This window comes from Manduca sexta, chromosome 13, assembly GCF_014839805.1.
Source record: "Manduca sexta isolate Smith_Timp_Sample1 chromosome 13, JHU_Msex_v1.0, whole genome shotgun sequence".
NCBI classification, from domain to species: Eukaryota; Metazoa; Arthropoda; class Insecta; order Lepidoptera; family Sphingidae; genus Manduca; species Manduca sexta.
In genome coordinates this window covers 11,379,235-11,400,692 of record NC_051127.1, presented here as the reverse complement: position 1 = coordinate 11,400,692, position 21,458 = coordinate 11,379,235, and the positions used below count along the sequence as shown (strand labels likewise).

The 21,458-nt window shown below is 38.7% G+C and overlaps 1 protein-coding gene across 3 annotated transcripts in view; it reads left to right on the top strand.

The window, feature by feature from the left end:
* LOC115443410 (RNA helicase aquarius) overlaps window positions 1-21,458 on the top strand; it is an 81,890-nt gene that overhangs the window by 58,658 nt on the left and 1,774 nt on the right. For all 3 annotated transcript variants that reach the window (XM_030168797.2, XM_030168798.2, XM_037438195.1), the window contains 6 exons: window positions 3,546-3,706; window positions 3,985-4,252; window positions 8,944-9,115; window positions 12,201-12,371; window positions 16,572-16,769; window positions 20,582-20,761. In XM_030168797.2, the coding sequence (XP_030024657.1) occupies window positions 3,546-3,706; window positions 3,985-4,252; window positions 8,944-9,115; window positions 12,201-12,371; window positions 16,572-16,769; window positions 20,582-20,761 (1,150 nt within the window). The remainder of the gene's footprint in view (window positions 1-3,545; window positions 3,707-3,984; window positions 4,253-8,943; window positions 9,116-12,200; window positions 12,372-16,571; window positions 16,770-20,581; window positions 20,762-21,458) is intronic.

The following is a 21,458-nucleotide window of genomic DNA, read 5'->3' as shown; positions in this document are numbered from 1 at the left end:
TTTGTGCACCGTTGTTTTTTCTTACATAATGTGGTAAAAGGGAAGAGCATCATGCCAGCGACCTTCAATTCGCGACGGAATTAGCACATATTATGTTCATGCGGTTTCCCGCCTTGCACGTCAAATAGTGAAGTATCAGTAACCAAACATTATCGGGTATATATTTATTTAATAAAATTTTACAAATTATATGAGGTGTATTTATAACAATAATAATGATCAATTTGGGTCGGCAATTACAAAGGTGAGCCCACGGGTCACGCTCGCGCACGCGTCCTCCCTTAGATACAGCCGGCTCGGCACTGCGGGAGCGCAGGACGCCGTCGTGGACGCAGCCCGTAAGCGCGGTGCGGTAAAGGGGTTCGCGGGGCCGACGAGTTCGGTGCCGAAGCAATGGTCCCAGTTATAGGGCGCGCTATAACATGAACATCTGAATAAATATTAATGTTAGATGAATATTAACGACATGATTAAGAAATTCCATTAAAGAAACGACAGTTTCTACATTGTTTAACTAAATCAATCGCGTCGTTGTTCAGGAAACTAGCGGTATCTACCCATTAGATATTCTTAAGAACAATATTGCATTTAAGCATTTATTTTGCTTATTTTATATTTGAAACTTAAATAAGGAGAAACTTAATATAGCTGCGCGGAGCTCATTTCGCAATATATGCAGCGCAGTCATGTGGCCGTAGCCTTATTATCTGTGGTATTTCTACGGCCCTTTGTCCTAGGCCTTACTTATTAATACGATTAATAAATACGGACCTTGCCAGATTAAGAATTTCTTGGGCGCGCCTAAAGGCTAGTCGTCGAATTAAGTGCCTATAGTCAAACTGGATTCTTGGCATACATCTAATTATGAGTAGTGCAGGGACGCTCAGGAATGTTTTTTTTATTAAATTCATAAAGTGACAAAAATATTGCTTGTCAGGGGGAAGCCCCTCGGTCATACTACCCGTAATGTCTCTAAGCATGTCACTTGCTTGATGATAACTCAATTACTTGAATAGATGACAAGCTTTCCACTAATATAATTATTATATTATAATATCCACAATATGAATTATGAACACTGTTGGCGCTAGTTTTATAAGACAATCTGTCCTAATTGTCCCTGCGACAGCAAATAATATTGACCATGAAAATGTGTGAGTTACTACTGGAAACGTCGCTACTTTAGCACGAATACTCGTCCCCAACTCTGACTGTTTCCACAAGCAACCGATCGACATTCAGGCAAACCACATAGTCGGCTTAGCACCGAAACGAATTTTTTTTTTTTTTTTTATAATAAATTAAATAAAAGCTTTTAATGACTTCGTCTGATGAAGCACAGATCATAATTTGCAGCAATCACCAAAGCATTTTTTCTGTCGTTCCTTTTCTTACAAAAGATGGGTCATAATGCCTGTTGTTTCTGAGGAATCCATTCTTATCTGATCCATTCCGCGGGCTACAAATCTTTCAATGGACAGCAAAGTCCACCGCCCGTGGCGTAGACATTCCGTGCGTGCACAAGTATAAACGGTTAATCAGAAATTGATGACTTTACTTTAGATTCCGTTTGCGATTACTCTGTATAGATTATTCATCTACGAAAACGCATCCGACTACAGTCCCTAGCCGGTAAAGCCACGTTATTCACACTTGGCTTGGACATAAACTAGCTTTTGTCAGACAGGTACGTGGTGTATCCGGGCGCTGACGGGTGGCACCGTAGAGCGATGTCGTGCGGTGTCCCGCAGGGCTCGGTCCTCGGGCCGCTCCTGTGGAACATCGGCTACGACTGGGTGCTCCGTGGTACCAACCTTCGAGGCGTCGCCGTCGTCTGCTATGCGGACGACACGCTCGTGACGGCGACGGCCAGGACCTTTCAGAGGGCGTCCCTGCTCGCCTCATTCGGTACCGAATTGGTGGTGCGCAGGATTCGGCGACTGGGTCTCGCGGTGGCTCTCCACAAGACCGAGGCCCTTGCCTTCCATGGGCCTCGGAGTAGGCCGCCCATCGAGGCCTACATCTCTGTGGAGGGCGTGCGGATACCCGTCGGCTCAAAGATGAAGTATCTCGGTCTTCATCTGGACAGCCGATGGGACTTCCGCGCGCACTTTGAGGTTTCTCTCGCCGAAGTTGGTACGGACGGCCGGTGCTCTCGGCCGTCTGCTACCAAACGTCGAAGGTCCTGGCAATCCCTGCCGGAATCTGTACGCTGGAGTCGTGCGGTCTATGGCCCTCTACGCTTCTCCCTTATGGGCCAATTCCCCGAACGACCGCTGCGTCAGGCTGCTGCGAAGACCGCAGCGCATGGTGGCGCAGCGTATCGTCAGGGGCTACCGCACGATCTCACACGAAGCGGCTTGCGTATTGGCGGGCACTCTGCCCTGGGATCTCGACGCGCGGGCTCTCTCTTCTGTCTTCTGGTGGCGGGAAGAGAGCTTGCGCCGAGGACAGAGGCTAGCCCCCAAGAGGTCGAGACCACTCTGGTCTCCCTCCGCAACGCCGCTGTGGAGGAATGGCAGCTCAGGCTGGAGAGCCCGAGTGCGGGCTTGAGGACTGTCGCGGCAGTGCGACCCGTCCTTCGACAGTGGTTGGACAGGCGCCACGGTGCGCCGACATTCCGGCTGACGCAGGTGCTCACCGGGCACGGGTGCTTCGGTGCATACCTGTGTCGCATAGCCGGGAAGGAGGAGTCCGCCGCGTGCCACCACTGTGGCAACTGCCGCGAGGACACGGCCCAACACACTCTCGAGGAGTGCCCAGCCTGGACGGAAGAGCGCAGCGCTCTCTTGGCCGTCATCGGAAGCGACCTCTCGTTGCCGACCGTGGTCGCCGCCATGGTCCGCAGTCGGAGGTCGTGGCGAGCTATGGCCTCCTTCTGCGAGCGTGCCATGTCGCAGAAGGAGGCCGCGGAGCGGGATAGGGAGCAGACCGATCCCGCCCGCCGCCGCCAGAGGAGGAGAAGGAGGCGTCGGGGCGACGGTGTCTAACCCGTCGCCCTGCGCCTCGTGGGCAACCGGGGCCGCCGCTCCTACCATCCATTAAGGCGGCCCACGGGGTGGGCGACAGCGTGAAGGGCTAGGCCTCACGTTGTCGCCGTCGCCACAGCGACGCTCGGCGTGCGGGGGGAACGGACCTTTCCCCCCGCCGAGTCGGGCCGCGAAAGCGGCACTGCGCAGGGGCGGTGCCGGCGCAATCCATGCGATCTGCGCAGGGTTTCCCGGAGCCGTCCCTAATGCGCCGATGATGGCCCACGCGGGGTTTTTTAGTCGGTATTCCGGTGCGCTAAGTCTGGTAGGGACCCACCCAGCGACCGCCCATTACATCTCGGGCGACTCCTAGCATCGCTGGGTGGAAGGCGCCGGTGAGTCCGACACTCCCCCGCCTCCTCGGAGGTGGGGGGTCCGTAAATGGATTTTCCCCGCGACACAAAAAAAAAAAAAAAAAAAAAAAAAAAAAAAAAAAAAAAACAGGTAAAAAATAAAATAAATATATATCATAGCATTAATTTTAATTTTATTATATAATAAATAACGTTCTTACAGATATATCAACCACATATTTGAAGAATTGGAAGAGTTTCGTGCTTTCGAGCTACTGCGTTCCGGTTTGGATCGTTCGAAATATTTACTTGTAAAAGAAGCGAAAATAATAGCCATGACATGTACCCATGCAGCGTTGAAACGATCCGAACTCGTACAAATGGGTAAGTTTTATAAGAAAATCAGGACAACACGTTATGACTGAATTATTCCTGTTCATTTGTTCATATTAAAGTTTTAGATCTGTTCTGTTATCTGGTTGTTTCACGATCAGTCTTTAGAATTTAATCTTATAACTACTTAGTAGATTATAAATTACATCAATTTAATTGTACTTAAGGCTATATTATTTAAATGCTATAAAGATCCAGAATTTGTACACTTTTACGCACCAACTAAACCTATTAGCATATTTCAATCATATAATTTCCACATATATTAGGCTTCAAATACGACAACATCCTCATGGAAGAGTCTGCTCAAATCCTCGAAATCGAAACGTTCATACCGCTGCTGCTTCAAAATCCACAAGATGGCAGGTCTAGGCTCAAACGATGGATCATGATCGGAGATCATCACCAGCTTCCACCGGTGGTGAAGAACATGGCCTTCCAGAAGTACTGCAACATGGAACAAAGTCTCTTCACGAGGATGGTCAGGCTGGGAGTGCCATATGTTGAACTGGATGCTCAGGGTCGTGCGCGATCAAGGTAAGAATTTTAATATTGGCAAAATCTTCAGCTTTCGATCGGATCGTGAACAATTCAAAAAATGTCTCCAATATAATACATAAGTATGTACATATTATGTTGTTGACGTAAGTTGAAATAACCACCATCCAAAAAAAGAAAAGTAAAAAGGCTATGGCATATGGCGGGCCTGTTCCTCATGGCTACACATGTGCGGTTAAACAGATGCACGCATATTTCTTTTATGACCGCAAAATATTTTATCTCTATTAAAAATGCATAATGACCATATTTTATTAAGAATAGAATAATACGCTCGTTGTTTTCCGCAAACTATGTGCTGTGGCTTAAGTTCCATTCATTCGTTGGTAATTATTACCTTTAAATTGTAATGACCCATGACAGTGTTTTCTATGAATCCTTGTCTCATATAAAATATTCCTATTTACAACTGCACATTCGGGCTCGTTACATTACGGGTTCGAAAGTCAATGCGTAGTTTACCGCGCGCAGTACAAAACCGTTAATGTATGTCCAAAATATGCTTGCAGCGTGATTCCATTGAAGGGTTGATTTTCAATATCCCACTTATTTTTTTTGTAATCAACTTAATTTTACAGTTATTTTATTTTATCTTATATTTATTACTTTTATAAAAAGTAAACTTTAGAATTTTGTAACTGACAATCAGGTAAACGGCTTGGTCGCTCAATTATGCATTTAGTTTAATTAAAAGGATTAGAACCTGGAATTGAACAGGAAATTTATCAAAATTGTTATTTTACAAGGAATTCAAACATAATATGGTATTTCCCGTTGCCCTAGAATCATGAAATTTAGCAAAAAATGTCTTAGTATACATGTGAAGCAAAAATCTGAAAACCGTTAATATGTACTAAACGATCAAATTATCTGTGTACCTCGCTTCGATGACGTCACATCGACGCCCAAGTACAGTGCGAAAAACAAGTATCACAAAATACATACATGACGGCGCGTTCTTTATGATTAAATGAATTATTTGATTTATTTTTGGACTTCCGGTTGTTTAGTTTTTATGGGAACAAGTATTCGCGAGAAAAATGTCAAATTATATTATGTTTAGATATTATAAAATATTGTAATTAAAAATTAGAAGGCAAAGAGGGGACTATTTGGTCCGTGCAGGCTTGCGAGTATGGTCAGCGCCGGAAATGATTCACTTTATGCAGTAAAGTGGGAGAAATGTAGTAGTTGGGGTAGTTGGTGCCTTTATAAAGCGGTGGTGTGCGGATTGGAGGATAGTTCTATTTGTGTCGTGACGCTGACCGTATATTCGCAATTTTGCATACCTCTTGCTCGGAATTCCTGCATACATATTTTTTTTTTGTAGTAATTGAATTTAAGTATTCTTTCTAAATATATGCTCTTCATGTATGTGTGTATGTTATTATGTATTTGTTTTTATAGAATAATTTAATAAATAAATATTTTTTGTAAAAAAATAACTTTGAAATCAAACTAATTTTCGGATTCTATCGCGGTTTTTAGTATTTTATTTTCTCCCGACGTTTCGAAGACTTTGCAGCCTTCATGGTCACGAGGGGGACTAGAATCCCCCTACTAGAGTAAAATACTAAAAACCGCGATAGAATCCCAAAATTAGTTTAATTTCAATGTCTAACATTCGCGTAAACATAAGAAATCATTATAAAAAATAAATTAACAAAAATAGTCCAAACGTAACAAATAAACTTCCAAACGTAACAATATTTTTTTTAAAACAAAACGCTCGTTAGACGCAAATAACCCAATTCTCGAAATGCGTATCGACATGCAATTTTCGAAGATGCAAACTGTACTGACACTGAGGTGAAAGGTAAAGAGGTCAACGTATTCCAGAGAAGTGCAATTATTGTGACCGTGTAGTAATTTAATAATAATAAAAAAAACTGTTTCGTTACGGCACGTGCCCGGGTTTATTTTTTATTAACCTTTAAAATTTTCAGACGTGCTTTCGAAATTTTTTATACATTTATAGAATTGATAGTATAATTTTTATAATAAACGATATCAACAAATGAATGACGAATTAAAACCGCCCCTGTCCATGTGTGGTGTATATGGAATTCAGCCAGATGTAGCAACAATCGAACTTGTGAACAGACAGATAAGGGAATTTGTAATTTGATCCTATCATTATTATTATTTTTTTATTGCTTTGAAGGACGTTACGAGTTTGCCGTTCGCCTGATGGTAAACGATACGACCCATAAACAGTAGAAATACCATGCAACACCATGAATTACAAAGTATTATTTGGTATTCTATTGCGCTCGCCAACCTAGGACATGAGCTGTTAAGTCTTATTATGTCCAGTAGTTACACTGGCTACAATGTCATTCAAACTGGAACACAACCGTGACTACCCACTGCAGCTTTTATTCTCTATTTTTCCCACTGAGTCTCGTTCACATGTTAACGTGCTTCCGATCAAAGTTGTAAACAAATTCTAATTCTGTTTCACACGTATGCGTAATACAGACACGCAGATAAAAAATATAACATTTTATTACTTTTTTATGGCGATACAAAGTAGGGCTGTGGCTTCGAAACGGCGAATGTTTGCCACTACACACGGTCTCATTCGTAGAAAAGATATCAGTTACCTTCGATCACTAGGAATATACAGGGGAATGATAAATTATTCCTTATTGCAGAGGAGTGATAATTATTTGTTTGTATAACTAATATATAAGATAACTATAACGACCACATTTTTTGGCATTTCACATGTCAGTTATTCGACTGTTCGACTGTAACCAGAGGGTCTACTTCTAAAATAAACGTCGAAACGACGGTCCGAAACGAAGAAACGACGAACTTCGGATTTAACTTTACTACCAAATTACTTCGGATCCGTCACCGTTCCGTAGCTTACCTTAGTGGTAGGATCACTTCCCCGTATATAGGTATATATATATTTTTAGAAAGCAGTGGGACTTTATCATCGCCGATGCTTATAAAAAGGGATGGCGAAGCTCTATAAGTTCTTACAAATTCCATGTCTGCAACATTGCAATGAACGGAACGTATCCGTCGTCGAATCCGTTATCGGATCTGTAACACTTCGTAATAACATAATGTGCGATCCGTCATCAGAAACTACGGATTTCTTTTTTCGAAGTAGACCCTCAGATGACTATCTCAGTGATCATCGCTCATCTTAGTCGTACAACTAACTATATGTGGTAATATTTTCTAAGCAGATGTAAGCGTTCAGAAATATTTCATACCAATTAATTTATATTCCTTCCTTAAAACCGGAACACAAAACTGGTTGCACAATATTACTTAGCGGCAGGAACAGATATTGCGCTCGTACTGCCCAGGGTCATGTATATGAAACACCTACCACGAGTATGTTTATAGCAGAATCTCTCATGCCATTGTATAGTATTCGAAATAAACAGCAACATGACCTCGATGCTGTAAAGAAACAAACCAATTCAAAACAGCGTATATTTACATTTGTATACGTGTTTTATTCGACAACAATGAACCAAAATCAGCATCGAGACGTTGGGAAATTTTAAGATATCGGTAAAATATGTGTATGTGAGCTGACTGCTTCATAACATATTCGTATTGAATAATACATTATGAACATTTGTGAGACATGTTATAAGAAATATTAATAGCTTTACAGGGTCACTTGATATACAGAGATAAGCATAAGTTCCAGCTGTATAAATAAACATTACCATTTTTTATGTAAAGATACAGACACGTACCAAATACACAATCAGATATGGAGACGACGAGATATGACTGCCCGGGGTCTTGTGCTCTCGCGTCCCTGAAGTAGGAACTTTTTAGCTCTTTACCCTTTTAGGAAATAAAGTCAGTCTAGTCTACGAAATTGTTAAAATCGGAGAACTTTTTTCTTTCACTCCCGCCCAGTGGCTGGCGTCGGCTAAAACGCCAATGTAAATAAGCCTCGCCTACGCACGCTGTTCTTTGAATTTCTTATGAACACGGCGCAATGCGCGGCACGGGTTTGGTTTTCTTTGTATACCTAATAAAAAAAAACTTATCAATTAATTAAGATCGTGAATATTCAATGTATTGGTAATAATATATTTTGCGCATGTCCAATATCATGTTAATAGAATTACACAGAATTTATTACGTAATTAAATAAGTATTAATTAATGTAAACAATTACAAGTAATTAGGTGACAACTATTACGCGTATTACGCGTGTGCGGATTCGGGCGTATCTCTTGAGTTAATTGGATGTGGCACTTGTGAAGTTAGCGCGACCACACACAGGCATACATTCTCGCCCGTACTTCCGTAGTTCCGTATAAGGAGATGTGTTGTCATTGTGAATCCCAATTGGTACGAGGAGGATCGTACTGAAAGAACTGTGAAAATTATTTGTTGTGCTACAAATACGTCCAATAAAAAATGTATAGCATCGCCACCTGTTTTTCATCTTACCTTGGCCCGTACTGTTAACGTTGATCTGTTTGCTAGATGCAGGTTAATTATTTAGAAAAATTATGAAATACGAAACACATTCATTGATATATAGAACTATATGTGCACACTCACATCTTTCATTACCGAAAGGTACGCAGAGGCCCCGCTAGTGCATCCACTTGACGTCTGAACGTTCAAGATCATTCCACATATCGACTGTGACTACAAATGAGTTTATCTTCCAGTATCTGCAACTTGTACCGATGGCGCTACCTGGCACTGGGTGACCTCGGCCATGTGACTCGCCTACCGGAATACCGCGGCGCAAACGCAGGCCTCCGCTACGACTTCCAGCTCGTCAACGTGGACGATTTCAACGGAGTTGGGGAAACGGAGCCAAGTCCTTACTTCTATCAGGTACGTAGATGCTGCTAATTCTAGATAAGTACTATTCCGTCATCAAACTCGCCACCGTAACTCTCAACCAGACTCTGGAATATATATTTAATAATATACATATATTACATATAATAATATTATCCTCTTCCTTCCCCTTCATTTCCCCCTATTTCTCCTCTTCCTCTGTTCCTCCAGGGCCCTGCAGTCGATAAGCCGGGGGAACCAGTATACCGTTCGCAGGTTTCCCTCGGTGTTGACTGTACTGTACATTAAAAAAAAAACACGATTGTACCGGAATTTGGTCCCTGAAGTAAATTGCTGTCAGTTGAACCGCCGACATTGCTAGAAAAAGTATGTTGTGCTGATTGTAATTGCGTGATAGCCGATGGAAGAGCAAGAGATTACAAAACATACAATATGATCTTCTTGACTAGGGAACCAAAACTCTAACAACATTAAAAAATTAGATAAAACATTTTAGATCATGTGAAGATTTTTTCTATGAAACATAAAGTGAGTCTGGCCATGGTTGCGTATGGTATTTAGCGCACATCAAAGGCAATTATTGGTTTATTAAGAGTTCTCAGTATAACCGACACATTAATAAGTCATCAGCAAGTCGGGCTATGTGATTTAATGCGACGTAGAGGTCAACACATCCTTATGTACATATTTTACATTTATGTGTACATTTTTTAATGTTAAATGATCTTCTGCATAAAGACAGGCTGGTTGAAGCAAATAAAAAATATATATATGATTTTATTCGTCACTATTTGCCTAAAATAAAATTTATATTTGGTATTCAACAACTTAATGAGTAGGTCTTTCGCCTGTTGACAAGCGCATTATGTAAAATCTACACTGAAGCAATTTGGTAATTTTAATAATTTAGGTATTTTATCCTGCCATATATATTACTGTTATTTTTGCTCTGTGTCGTCCCCTTTATATGGGACTAGGACTATGCATTTAACATGCTCTAAGGCTACGACACACAATTGCTCTTATCGTTAGCAATAAATTTAAACTTCAGTGCGTCTGCAGACCTGATTTAATAGTCAATTAATAATATCAGTCGTCAAGAACATTCAGTTACTAAGTTCTGCAGTGCGCGTAATCCTAACACATCGCCAGTTAAGTTATAATTTATGCTACATGGTCGGATTTTATTCACAGTACTAAGCAAAAGATTAAGATTCGTTGAACATTTTGATGGCTTTTTATAACATTAAGCCCCCATATGTGGAGACAACTGTAAAACGTGACCCGAAAATTAAAATTTGAAATCGAGTAGGTTATGAGAGTATCGGAGCGAGCGAAACAAGCATGCAGCATCGGCTACAGTTGGGCGCCAATGTTCTCTGCAATTAACACACGATCAACACAGTTTGCAACATGATGAGTTATACAATGTGCCACAGATGTAAATTAATATCGCCAGTGCTATTTTCGGAGAACAATAGATGACGCAAATCTAACCGTTTAGTAACATTAAAAAAACAGGCTAAGTGCATACCGGATTTGCGAACCGCATTTATTTATTTATTTACCGGCTTCACGAAAAAGTTATAAAATTATGCAGAACATGTTTTTTCATTCTTGTATGAAACCTGCTTTGACGCCGACCGCCCAAAATGTTGTACTTTCTGTAATTTTTATTTGTCAGAATATTCCCCATAATAATAATTATACGTACCCAGGAAAACATTTGAACTAAATGTAGTCGGGCTGCAAAGAAGTTTTTCTCTATCAGAGAAGCGGCCTAACTTTTAATTATTGAGTAGACGTTTTATAAATTCAGAACCGACTTTGAGCGCAATTTTTTTTTTTTTATTGCTTTGTATGACAAGACGAGTACCGTTCGCCTGATGGCAAGAGATACGACCGCTTATAAATATGGGAACACCTTGAATTACAAATTATTGTTTGGTATTCCACTGCGCTCGCCATCCTGATGAGATCTTAAGTCTTATCGTGTCCAGTAGTTACACTGGCTACAATGTCATTCAAACCGGAACACAACAGTGACTACACACTGCTGCTTGGCGGTAGAAATAAACATTGCTGTAATACCTACCCAGGCATCTCTCACATATGAAATTATCTCACTAGTGGCAAATAAATTCATACGACTTTATGGTTACACAAAACATCATTATACCTATGCACATTATCTACGTGATTGTGAACATAATGAGCCTTGGTAGAAATAAATCAAGTTAAACTGGAGATTTAAATTTTAAGAGATTGAGAACTCAGAGTATCTTATAATAAGAACTGCGCAGTTGCAATTGAACCAAAAACCTTGAATATACGATGTAAATAAAAAAAGATATTTATAAAAATCGCAAATGAATTAAATTTCATTGAAGGACTTTTTGTCAACAAGCGCTTAAATAATTTTAAGAATATTATCGATTAAAACTGTGTACCTAACTTCCGATCAGCAAGGAATATAATATGTTAATTGTTTAAGTGTAATACATAAAGATCATGTAGAAATAAATCAATATTCTGGACCAAGTGTTGTTTTCAAAGCGGCTGGCGCCCGACAAAACACATGTGCAGTTTTAAATACAGTTGGCGCCGTGGTGGCATTATTACTCATTCCTTGCGCGCATATAACGACAAGTCCATTTTAAACTGGCACATGAATCGATTTCAATCATACTCCAGGATTTTCGATTGCATCTGAGTTTTTAATTCAATATCTATCGTAATTAAGAATACTTGAATATTTTTAAGAGATCCTTCAGGAATTTGTAAAAGTCTCAATCTAGATAATATTCGTTTTTTATGGTGACATTTTTAAAGCACTTAAAATGCATAACAGTTCAAGTACACACTTAACTTTTGCTATATTTAAGGTGGTTGTCTATCAGGACACCACACTGATTACCATCAGGTATAGAGACTCCCGCCCTCACACCCACCACTACAACTCCTGTAAGCCAGGATCAGCAGTGGCACGCATTTTATGACACCGAGCAGTGAAGCTCGGAGAGTCTCAGAGAAAACTAATGTCACTATACCATCAGGTATAGTGGACATAGCCGTGTTGTATAAGATAAATGTATCTAAAAACATGTATGTTGTATAGAACCTAGCGGAAGCGGAGTACGTGGTGGCGGTGTTCATGTACATGCGGCTTGTGGGGTGGCCGGCGGAGCGCATCTCCATCCTGACCACGTACAACGGGCAGAAACACCTCATCCGGGACGTCATCGACAAACGGTGCGCCGAAAACCCTCTCATCGGACGACCACACAAGGTAATGTTTGTATTTAGATAGAACTTATTCTAACTAAAGCTTCATTTACACGGATTAATTTTCTTGCTTCGCACGTGCGATTCTTGAAAACACATCAAAACGTTTCTCAGCTAACTATGTGCAATGGCAAAGCAATTCTCGCCCGCGCTGTTCGGAGATACTAGCCTCAACTGTGCAATAACCTTGTAGGAGTCTTTTGAGAAATATGAAAAATATTATATCATGTAAACAGTCGCAGGAGACAAAGTTCCTTTTAGTTTTAGCCTGCGTGTGAACAGTATGATACAAGAGTCTCCTGATCATTATTGCTAGCAATAATTTCATCCAAATGGGCAAGAAAATTGCTCTGCTTAAGTGAGGCTTAAGACGGTCTGGGAATCTTTGGAGAACGTTTAGTTCTGCAGTGGAGTAGACGTCGTGTAGATGATGACGCTATTGATGATGAAAATAAGTTTTACACATGTCGCGGGTATATATTTTGTTTTTTAATCGCAATACTTCAAAAACTTTTCTGCCTTCATGGTCAAAATTCGTAATGGGGTGTAAGTAGTTGGAAAAGTGAATGTTACATGAACTACCCTCATTTTATAGTTATATAAAATATATTATTTATTGTTCATTATACGCATAAATAGTTCGCCGTGTCTTGCCGTCTGAAAAGCAAAAATAGTTTCATACAAATGTAAATTGCGTATAAACTTAAATGACTGTTAACTTTGTAATTACCGTATAATTGTTTACACAACTATAGGCATATTTTATATTAAACTTTCGTACAAAATAAAATTAAATCAAAGAAGATTGTACTATGCTAAGCATAACGAATCCTCAGGTCACAGGCAGTAACAAAAAGTATATACAACTAATTTAACCAAAGTATATGCATACAACTGTATTCACAAAACATTTTGTTACCAGAAGAACCGCCCACATTGGGGTGTTTGTGTATTACTGCGATATAATTTCGTGGAATAGCCATCGATAAAAAATCTTCACTATGTTACTAATAGATTATGACGTTGGTTGGTATATTTAAACCATGCTTCTAAGATTCAATACGCTCTACATTAGAGCCAGGTGGATAAACACATATGCATAATAATATCAGCCCTGTATTATATACTTGCCCACTGCTGAGCACGGGCCTCCTCTACTACTGAGAGGGATTAGGCCTTAGTCCACCACGCTGGCCTAGTGCGGATTGGTAGACTTCACACACCTTCGAAATTCCTATAGAGAATTTCTCAGATGTGTAGGTTTCCTGACGATGTTTTCCTTCACCGTTAAAGCGAACGATAAATTCACAAAGAATACACACATGATTTTTTAGAAAAGTCAGAGGTGTGTGCCCTTGGGATTTGAACCTGCGGACATTCGTCTTGGCAGTCCGTTCCACACCCAACTAGGCTATCGCCGCCTAAAACATATGCATGCTTTATTCTAATAGGCTATAGTACGTTAACATTACCAAGTACGCCATTGGCTGTGCGTCTACAATTCACCGTAAAGTATGCGTTATTGAGAGCTTCCATATTTTCATCCATTATTCTTTGGTTATTGGAGAGGCATTAGTAGATTTTACATGTTATTTTTCGTATTTTTTTATACCCGGCTTGACAAAGTGATGATCCGTTAACTTCTGTCCAGAGTAGAGTAGATTTGGTCTCCATATTTAGGGCACGAAGACGTAAAGGTGAACACTTTTGTGTCCGTATCAACAATTGTTTAGTAAAATAAACTTTAAATGGCTTAATTTATTTAGAACAGCTTTTGCTCGCGGCTTCACCTATATGAAATAGTTTGTCTTGGGTCAATGTCCCGCTATGTATTTTCCCAGGATAATAAGAAGCCTATGTCCTTCCCAGGGTATCATACTATCTCCATACCAAATTTCATCGCAATCAGTTCGTTAGTTTTTGAGTTTATTGCGTTTAAACAGCCAGACAGACGCAGCAGGGGACTTCACTACATAGAATAAAACAAAGTCGCTTTCTCTGTCCCTATGTGTGCTTAAATCTTTAAAACTACGCAACGGATTTTGATGCGGTTTTTTTTTAATAGATAGAGTGATTCAAGAGGAAGGTTTATATGTATAATAACATCCATTAAATAGTGGGGAAATATTGCACCCGTGCGAAGCCGGGGCGGGTCGCTAGTTGTTCTATAAAATGTAAGAGTAAAGAAAAGAATACTTCGATTGAAGATAATATGTAGAAGTGTTTTAAAATTGTCAACTACTTTTGTGATTGACAGTACATTAAGATGTATAATTATTTATGCATTGTGCATAATCATTAATCGGTGACTAAAAGTGACATAACCCGGAAACAATAAAATATAACCTTATTCATGCGGGGTGTCATACATAAGTGATTCAAGCACAACCCATCATTATAATATTTTATCCATGAAATTATGATTTGAATTTATACTTAGAAATCGTTATTAACTCCTATATAAATTATACAGCAATTTATTAAAATATATAATATATTGACTTGAATTAATTATTATATTTTTTAGTTGACTTAAGGATTAGATACTTAATAAGTGGCTTTTGTTTAAAAGCTTATATGTATAGCAAATGAGATATTCGTATACATGTCTCTTAGAATACATTCTTCTCACATTTTCATATTTAACAATTAAAACAGAGCCTTCAAGCGACGCTTATTTACGTGCCTAAAGTAAATTTCGCTACGGAATTTGTAGGTACTCTGCACGTGTTCGTGTTTAAAGGGGAAATGCGAATTTGATCCAACAAAGAAGGTCATTCTCCCACTGAAATTTAATACGTACACACGTACCTCCTGTTCATTAACCGTTGGCAATATAGAAAGCACATGTCTCGTAAAAGCTGTGAAATTATTTTGTATCCTTCTCATCAAATATGAATTAGCATTAAACATAAACTCAAGTATTTTTTATTATCCTTGATATAAAACAATAAAATTAGATATAATAAAAATAAATTTAGCTTTCTATTAGCCTTTTTTTCGTGGGCCCTAAAGCGCGTTACCTCTGCCATTGGGAGTAAATGGACCGGTTATGCTCGTTTCACCGGCCGTACGGCTCAATGTCAACTCAGGAGTATAGCATCATCCGAGTGAGCATTATACCGCTCCTCCTTTGGTATCTAACTTAAGTACACTTTACACCGGCGTAAGTATCAAATAAAACCCACGGTGGCCGCATATTACCCTCGGGAGTGACAAAACTGTAACTACAATAACACTAGTAACTACACCTTACTCACCCCTGATGGGCTAATTAGTGTGTAGTTGATATAAAATTATAAGACTACACAAATAAGAATTATTCTGTTCTTTCCATTGAATATCTTGCCAGGTTGTCGAAAACGCTCTTATTTTTTTAATTTACTCAGTGATCTCATCATCTTCGTATTATTATCATATATTATAATGATAAAATCAAATGTCAATTTAAACACACAATCATAGATATTTTTATAGTCCCGGCTATGACGGAGGTATCTTTTTCTGTCGAGATATCTCATCGTATATTTTCGTACGAGTGTTTCATACTTATTCGTGACTTCGCTTCATCGGAATGTTGCAGACCAATCCGGTTGAATCCGGAAGACCAAGAACTAATTCATCTTAGCTTAGCTTACATAGCTGAGGAAATTACACATGGTACATAGCTTAGTTTACATTGTCTTCCACTGTATAACAATGCCACTAACATCTTTCGTTGTCCCTTATTATTTATTAGGGGATAGTGCATTTTTTTTCCTGTAGTCCACCAGAATATGGAGGACGAAAAGTGGGGGAGGACGGGAATAGACGAGATTTTTTTTTGTAGCTTTAATTATTACTACACCGTAAGATCTTTCTGCATGGATCGGATCGCCAACAAACAACTTTAATTTTGTATACTTAAGAAGAAAAAATTAAGGTAGATTTTGTAACATTCAGTTTTCGTTTGACCTCAACCCAGGTCGAACTGAACCGTTAGCCCGAAACATTTGCGGCAAAATAAAAACAACTCGCGATAAAATCCTAAAACTAATTTCATTTCGACATCGATTTCTATTTTATTAAATGACGAGGGGACATGGTCTGTCCATGTGTAAAATTTCATTAAAATCGGTTATGCAATTTCTGCTTTCACTTCTAAAAAATATCCAACATCCTATCTAACAATATTTTATAAAATTATATTTGCCCGCGTCTGCAGGTGACGACAGTGGACAAGTATCAGGGCCAGCAGAACGACATCGCGCTGATATCTCTGGTGCGCACGAAGGCGGTCGGCCACGTGCGCGACCTGCGCCGTCTGATCGTCGCCGCGTCCAGGGCACGACTCGGGCTGTACATATTCGCCAGAGTAAATCTGTTCAGGAATTGTTTCGAACTGCAGCCCACTTTCAATCAGGTATGTATAGCTCTGGAATATAGTTATTATTGGAGATTTAACTGGTCATACGCAACACTAAAGCTCCTGCAAGGCAAAATCAGCAGTGGCACGCATTTTATGACACCGAGCGGTAAAGCTTGCACGAGTCTCAGGGAACACTAATCTACGTTCATGCCATAACGAAATTAATCAAATAGAAAGATAGAGAGGAGTTAGAAATATTAATTGTCCACTTCCCTCCATAGCAAATAATGAACTAAGAATTTAACTTAACCTAAAATATCGCTTACAACTAGAAAAGGCATTTGTAAAGCACCACGAATAAAAATCATATGAGCTGTTAGATTTTATTCTAAGAATGGGCAGTGCAAAATCACCGGAAATTCCGTCTAGTTCCTTGAAGACAAGGTCCATGTAATATACAACACCGGGTGTTAATAGCACACGTTAAACGTTTATATTTAACTTAGGAAGTTCATACCACCAAGCATTGTCAAAGGCGCCGGAGACGTCTACGAAGATACCGAGGACATATGTACTTACTATTCTTCTACACGGTGTAGCCCCCTCAGTAGTCGACGACGACTTTTTGTAAATCTGAATTGATTTTTGTGAAATACTAATCAGCCCGATAGCAGACAATGGACATTGAGACGTTGTAGAAGTTTAAAGATGGTAACAGTGTTATAGATTATGTGATTATATTGTATTGCGCCACTTTTGGGTATTGTTCGAATGAAACCGGAGCGTCATATTCACGGAAAAATACCTTCAGCGATTCATCGGTTAAAGACAGTCAGTAACGACTCGACGATTGATTTACACGTTTCTTTAATCATCTTATTAGACACTTTATCCCCACCGGAGGCTTTGTATGCAGTCAAGATTTAATACGGTGAAATATCTAAAAAGATCACGGGTATAATAAAAACCAACAATGGAACCTGTTAGAAGTTCTTCACGCTCTTCATTTTTATACATTTTTTTCATCTGGATCTAACCAGCAGTCAGCCAATTGCCAAACCTGGTCTGTAATCTAACTGCTGGAACACCAAAAAAATATAGTGCCTTTCAAAGCTTACTTGCCAATTCAAACATTATTGAACTACGAGAATCGCGTCGCCTTGAGTTGGTGGTTGACCTTTCATATTGGCTTATTACGTCATATCCTATTTCTAAAACGATACGGGTTCGTTCAATATAGAAAGAGCCAATAAACTAACATACCAGCAGTTCTTGTATGTGGATATTTGAGTAAATGTATCAAATGAAATAGTTTTGCAATAGAAACAATAGAATCAGAATCTATAGACTATATTTTATTGTATCTTTTACATTGTTACAAGAACATAGGAGGTTTTTTCCTGTAGCATATATGCGGATTCGATCTCGACGGCATTACTAAGCAAAGAATACCACCGTGATCTTGTAACTTGTTCTATTACATTATACTATGCGGTCAGTGACATTGCTAAGAGTGACCATAGTTCATAATTCATGAGCGCTTGTGACTTGTGGTCATATAAATTCGCTGGCTAGCTGATACACAAAACCTTATTATTAGATATTCGCTTATTATTTAGATATCTAACATGTTCATAAGATGTAGGAATCGCGAGTCTGGAACGCTGTTGCTTAATCTTGCTCCTCAGCCCACTGCACGCTTCTCTCTAAACCCGGTATTGAACTCCATTAGCACGACTTGAATGCACGGCCTATTTTTTTTAAATTTCTTTGAACGGTGAAACGAGTTTGCTTAAGTCTTTTTATGTCCAGTAGATACAATGGCTACAATGTCCTTCAAACTGTAACACAACAGTGACTACACACTGCGACTTGGCGGCAGAAAAAGACATTGCGGTGGTACCTATCCATACGGACTCTAACATATGAGAGACCTTATCACCAGTAAAACCACCATTTATACATTGAAGTTTTTTTTTTCTGTTATTAAGATCGAAAGCCTGAAAGCAAGTATTTACAGTATAAAAATAAAGAGGTTTTACGTAATTATATATTTTAAAGTACCTGAGTAAATACAATCAATAAGAGGAAAACCGAATAGGACCATCTTTAACTTGACAATGATATTTTTATATTGTTATTCAAAACACGACGCAATTTGCAATTGTAATGTTTCCAATCACAATCATTTTAATTATGGTAAATATGAACATTTATAAACTTAAATGTAAAAATTATATTATTCAATAAATTACAAGCTGCTAAAACAACAAACATCAAACACTATAGAGCACATTTTTTACTTCGTTATAGATATGAATGCAGTAAAAAATTCCGCCCCTATATTCGGACGTACAAAAAAATATCAATCTACAAATATTCCAATATCGTAGCTGTGTTACTAAGTTTGACCATGGTGGACTAAAATAAAATAAAATTGTAACTAATTTTTTGAAATTAGTACGCAAGTAACTTCAAAGTATGATTGATAGAACGAACTTTGAACGTTAACAACAGACTCATGTAAGGTTATAAATATAATATTGTATTAACACAACAAACATACATCCGTAAAGACAGTTTAGGATCACTATCCAGAAATAAAAAAGAGAAAAACTACCTACCTCAGTGGCATAGTTGTATTGCGTGGGATATATTATTATATATTATTCTCGCTAATCATGCAGGTTTAAAACAAATTACAATATGTATTATTTAAATGCACAGTGATAGTCTGATGAAGAGGCCATGGTAGCCGGGGTAGGTAATTTGTAACTGAACATTTTGAGATGTAAAATCTTATGTCTCAGAGTGACAAGCGCAGTGCAGTGAAGCTCAATAATTAGTTATGTTTATGGGTGTGTTCATATTGCTTACTATTGGTAGAGCGGAATGCTGGTCAAGGCACTCAATGTCAGAAAAAAACATATTGTATTGATTTATCCCTTCGAATCGTACCTATATATGTATGTATATCACATGATTGTAAGCCTTTTTCAGTAAAAATTTGAAATAATTCTGAAAGATAAGTAATAAGAGAACCATGAATTATTTCATATATAAAGTTTTAATTCAAATTCTCATTTTAATTCCAACACAATTATAAATTAACATAGAACCTTATTATAGTGAGCCAACTTTTGTATCCTAAATGATTCCATTTATGTTATAAAGCTATTTATGGAGCTCGTTTTCTTCTTTTGAATATTTTTTTTTCTAATCGGGAATCGGAACCTTATTTTTATTAATATATCTTTCTCGTGTGTACGTAGCTTCATAGCGTGTTAATTTAAGATTAAATATTAGTACAGTAATTTTACGTGACTCACTATGACAACGCATGTATAGACTGAACTTTAGATCATCAAAGACAAATTAAATATCCCCATGGCCTTGTATTTACATCATTATTAAAATAATAACTGTATTCATGAGCTTAATGCATGTACTCAAGAGTAGATAAAAAACAGATGACACAGACAGACAAACTTGGTGAGATACGTGTCATAGAAATAATTGGTGCAATTAATGTTTTGCATGATTCCGTATAAAATGCTTTACTTTAAATTAACTGTTGCGAAGAGTCGATTTACAGCAGTCAGTCCTACAACCCTCACATCCCTATAGTCAATTCCTGTTGATTTATACTTACCAAAAAAAGGAAATAATAATATAAGCTTCTTTAGAAGTTTAGTAGTTGTGTATACTCATAATTTAGTACTATAGTTTTGCCTCTAACGAAACAAAGGAACACGTTTGATGCAATCTTGGATCTTGGATGAAATTTTTAAGGGAAGGCAATCTTCAGCAGTGGACTTCATATAGCTGATGAGCATAATGATGATTAAACGAGTATTTATTATTAGTTGGTCGAGAGGCCGCTGCAATTGGAGTTGGTGCCGGGCGAGCGGTATCCGGCCCAGCGGCGCAACGAGGCACAAGTTCCCGACTCGCTGATCCTACGCATCACTGATATGCCGCATATGGCCCGATACGTTTACGATATGTATATAGAGAAGGTTCGAGACTGCAGCAAGCAGTTTGAGGTAAGTTATAAATGTTTTGTAATAAGGAAACATATAAAAGTGATCAGTTCTCGATTCCGCTCGCATGAAAGATTTTTTTCGGGACAAAAAGTATTCTTTATTTTATCCAATATCGGGTCCGTGTACCAAATTGCTTCCAAATGTATTTAAGTGGTTTCTGCGGTTATTTGAACAAACATGCACACATCTTAACAAACTTTCGCTTTCATAATATTAGCAAGTTCGGTCATTTTGTCAGTCTGTCCGTCAACATACGATAAGACCTGAGGCACAGAATAGAGAATAGTCCTGGCCAGTTTTGGATTGGATGCAGCGACCTAATGGGAAGCATATTGTAAAGTAGGGGAGGATTACTACGAGACATGTTGTGTACCTTACCTGTGGACTTTTTTAGGTCACTGTTTCGACCTAAACGCATATTACCTACAAAATGTTGCTCCCGCAAAAATTTACCAGCAGATGCGAGAGTGGCCTGTAATTATCAAACGTATAAAGCCGATAGTGGTCCTGGGTTTCCCGAATTATTTTTTATTTACATTTTAATGTCTCGTTGTTATGTTCTCATGACCTTCTCGATATGGATTTCCCAGCTGAATCTAAAATATGTGTTGCTCGGTACATATTCGGGTGAATTCATACGAACAAAAACATAAAAATTAACGAACAATTATCTGCTAGAATAAGACACTCGAGGTAT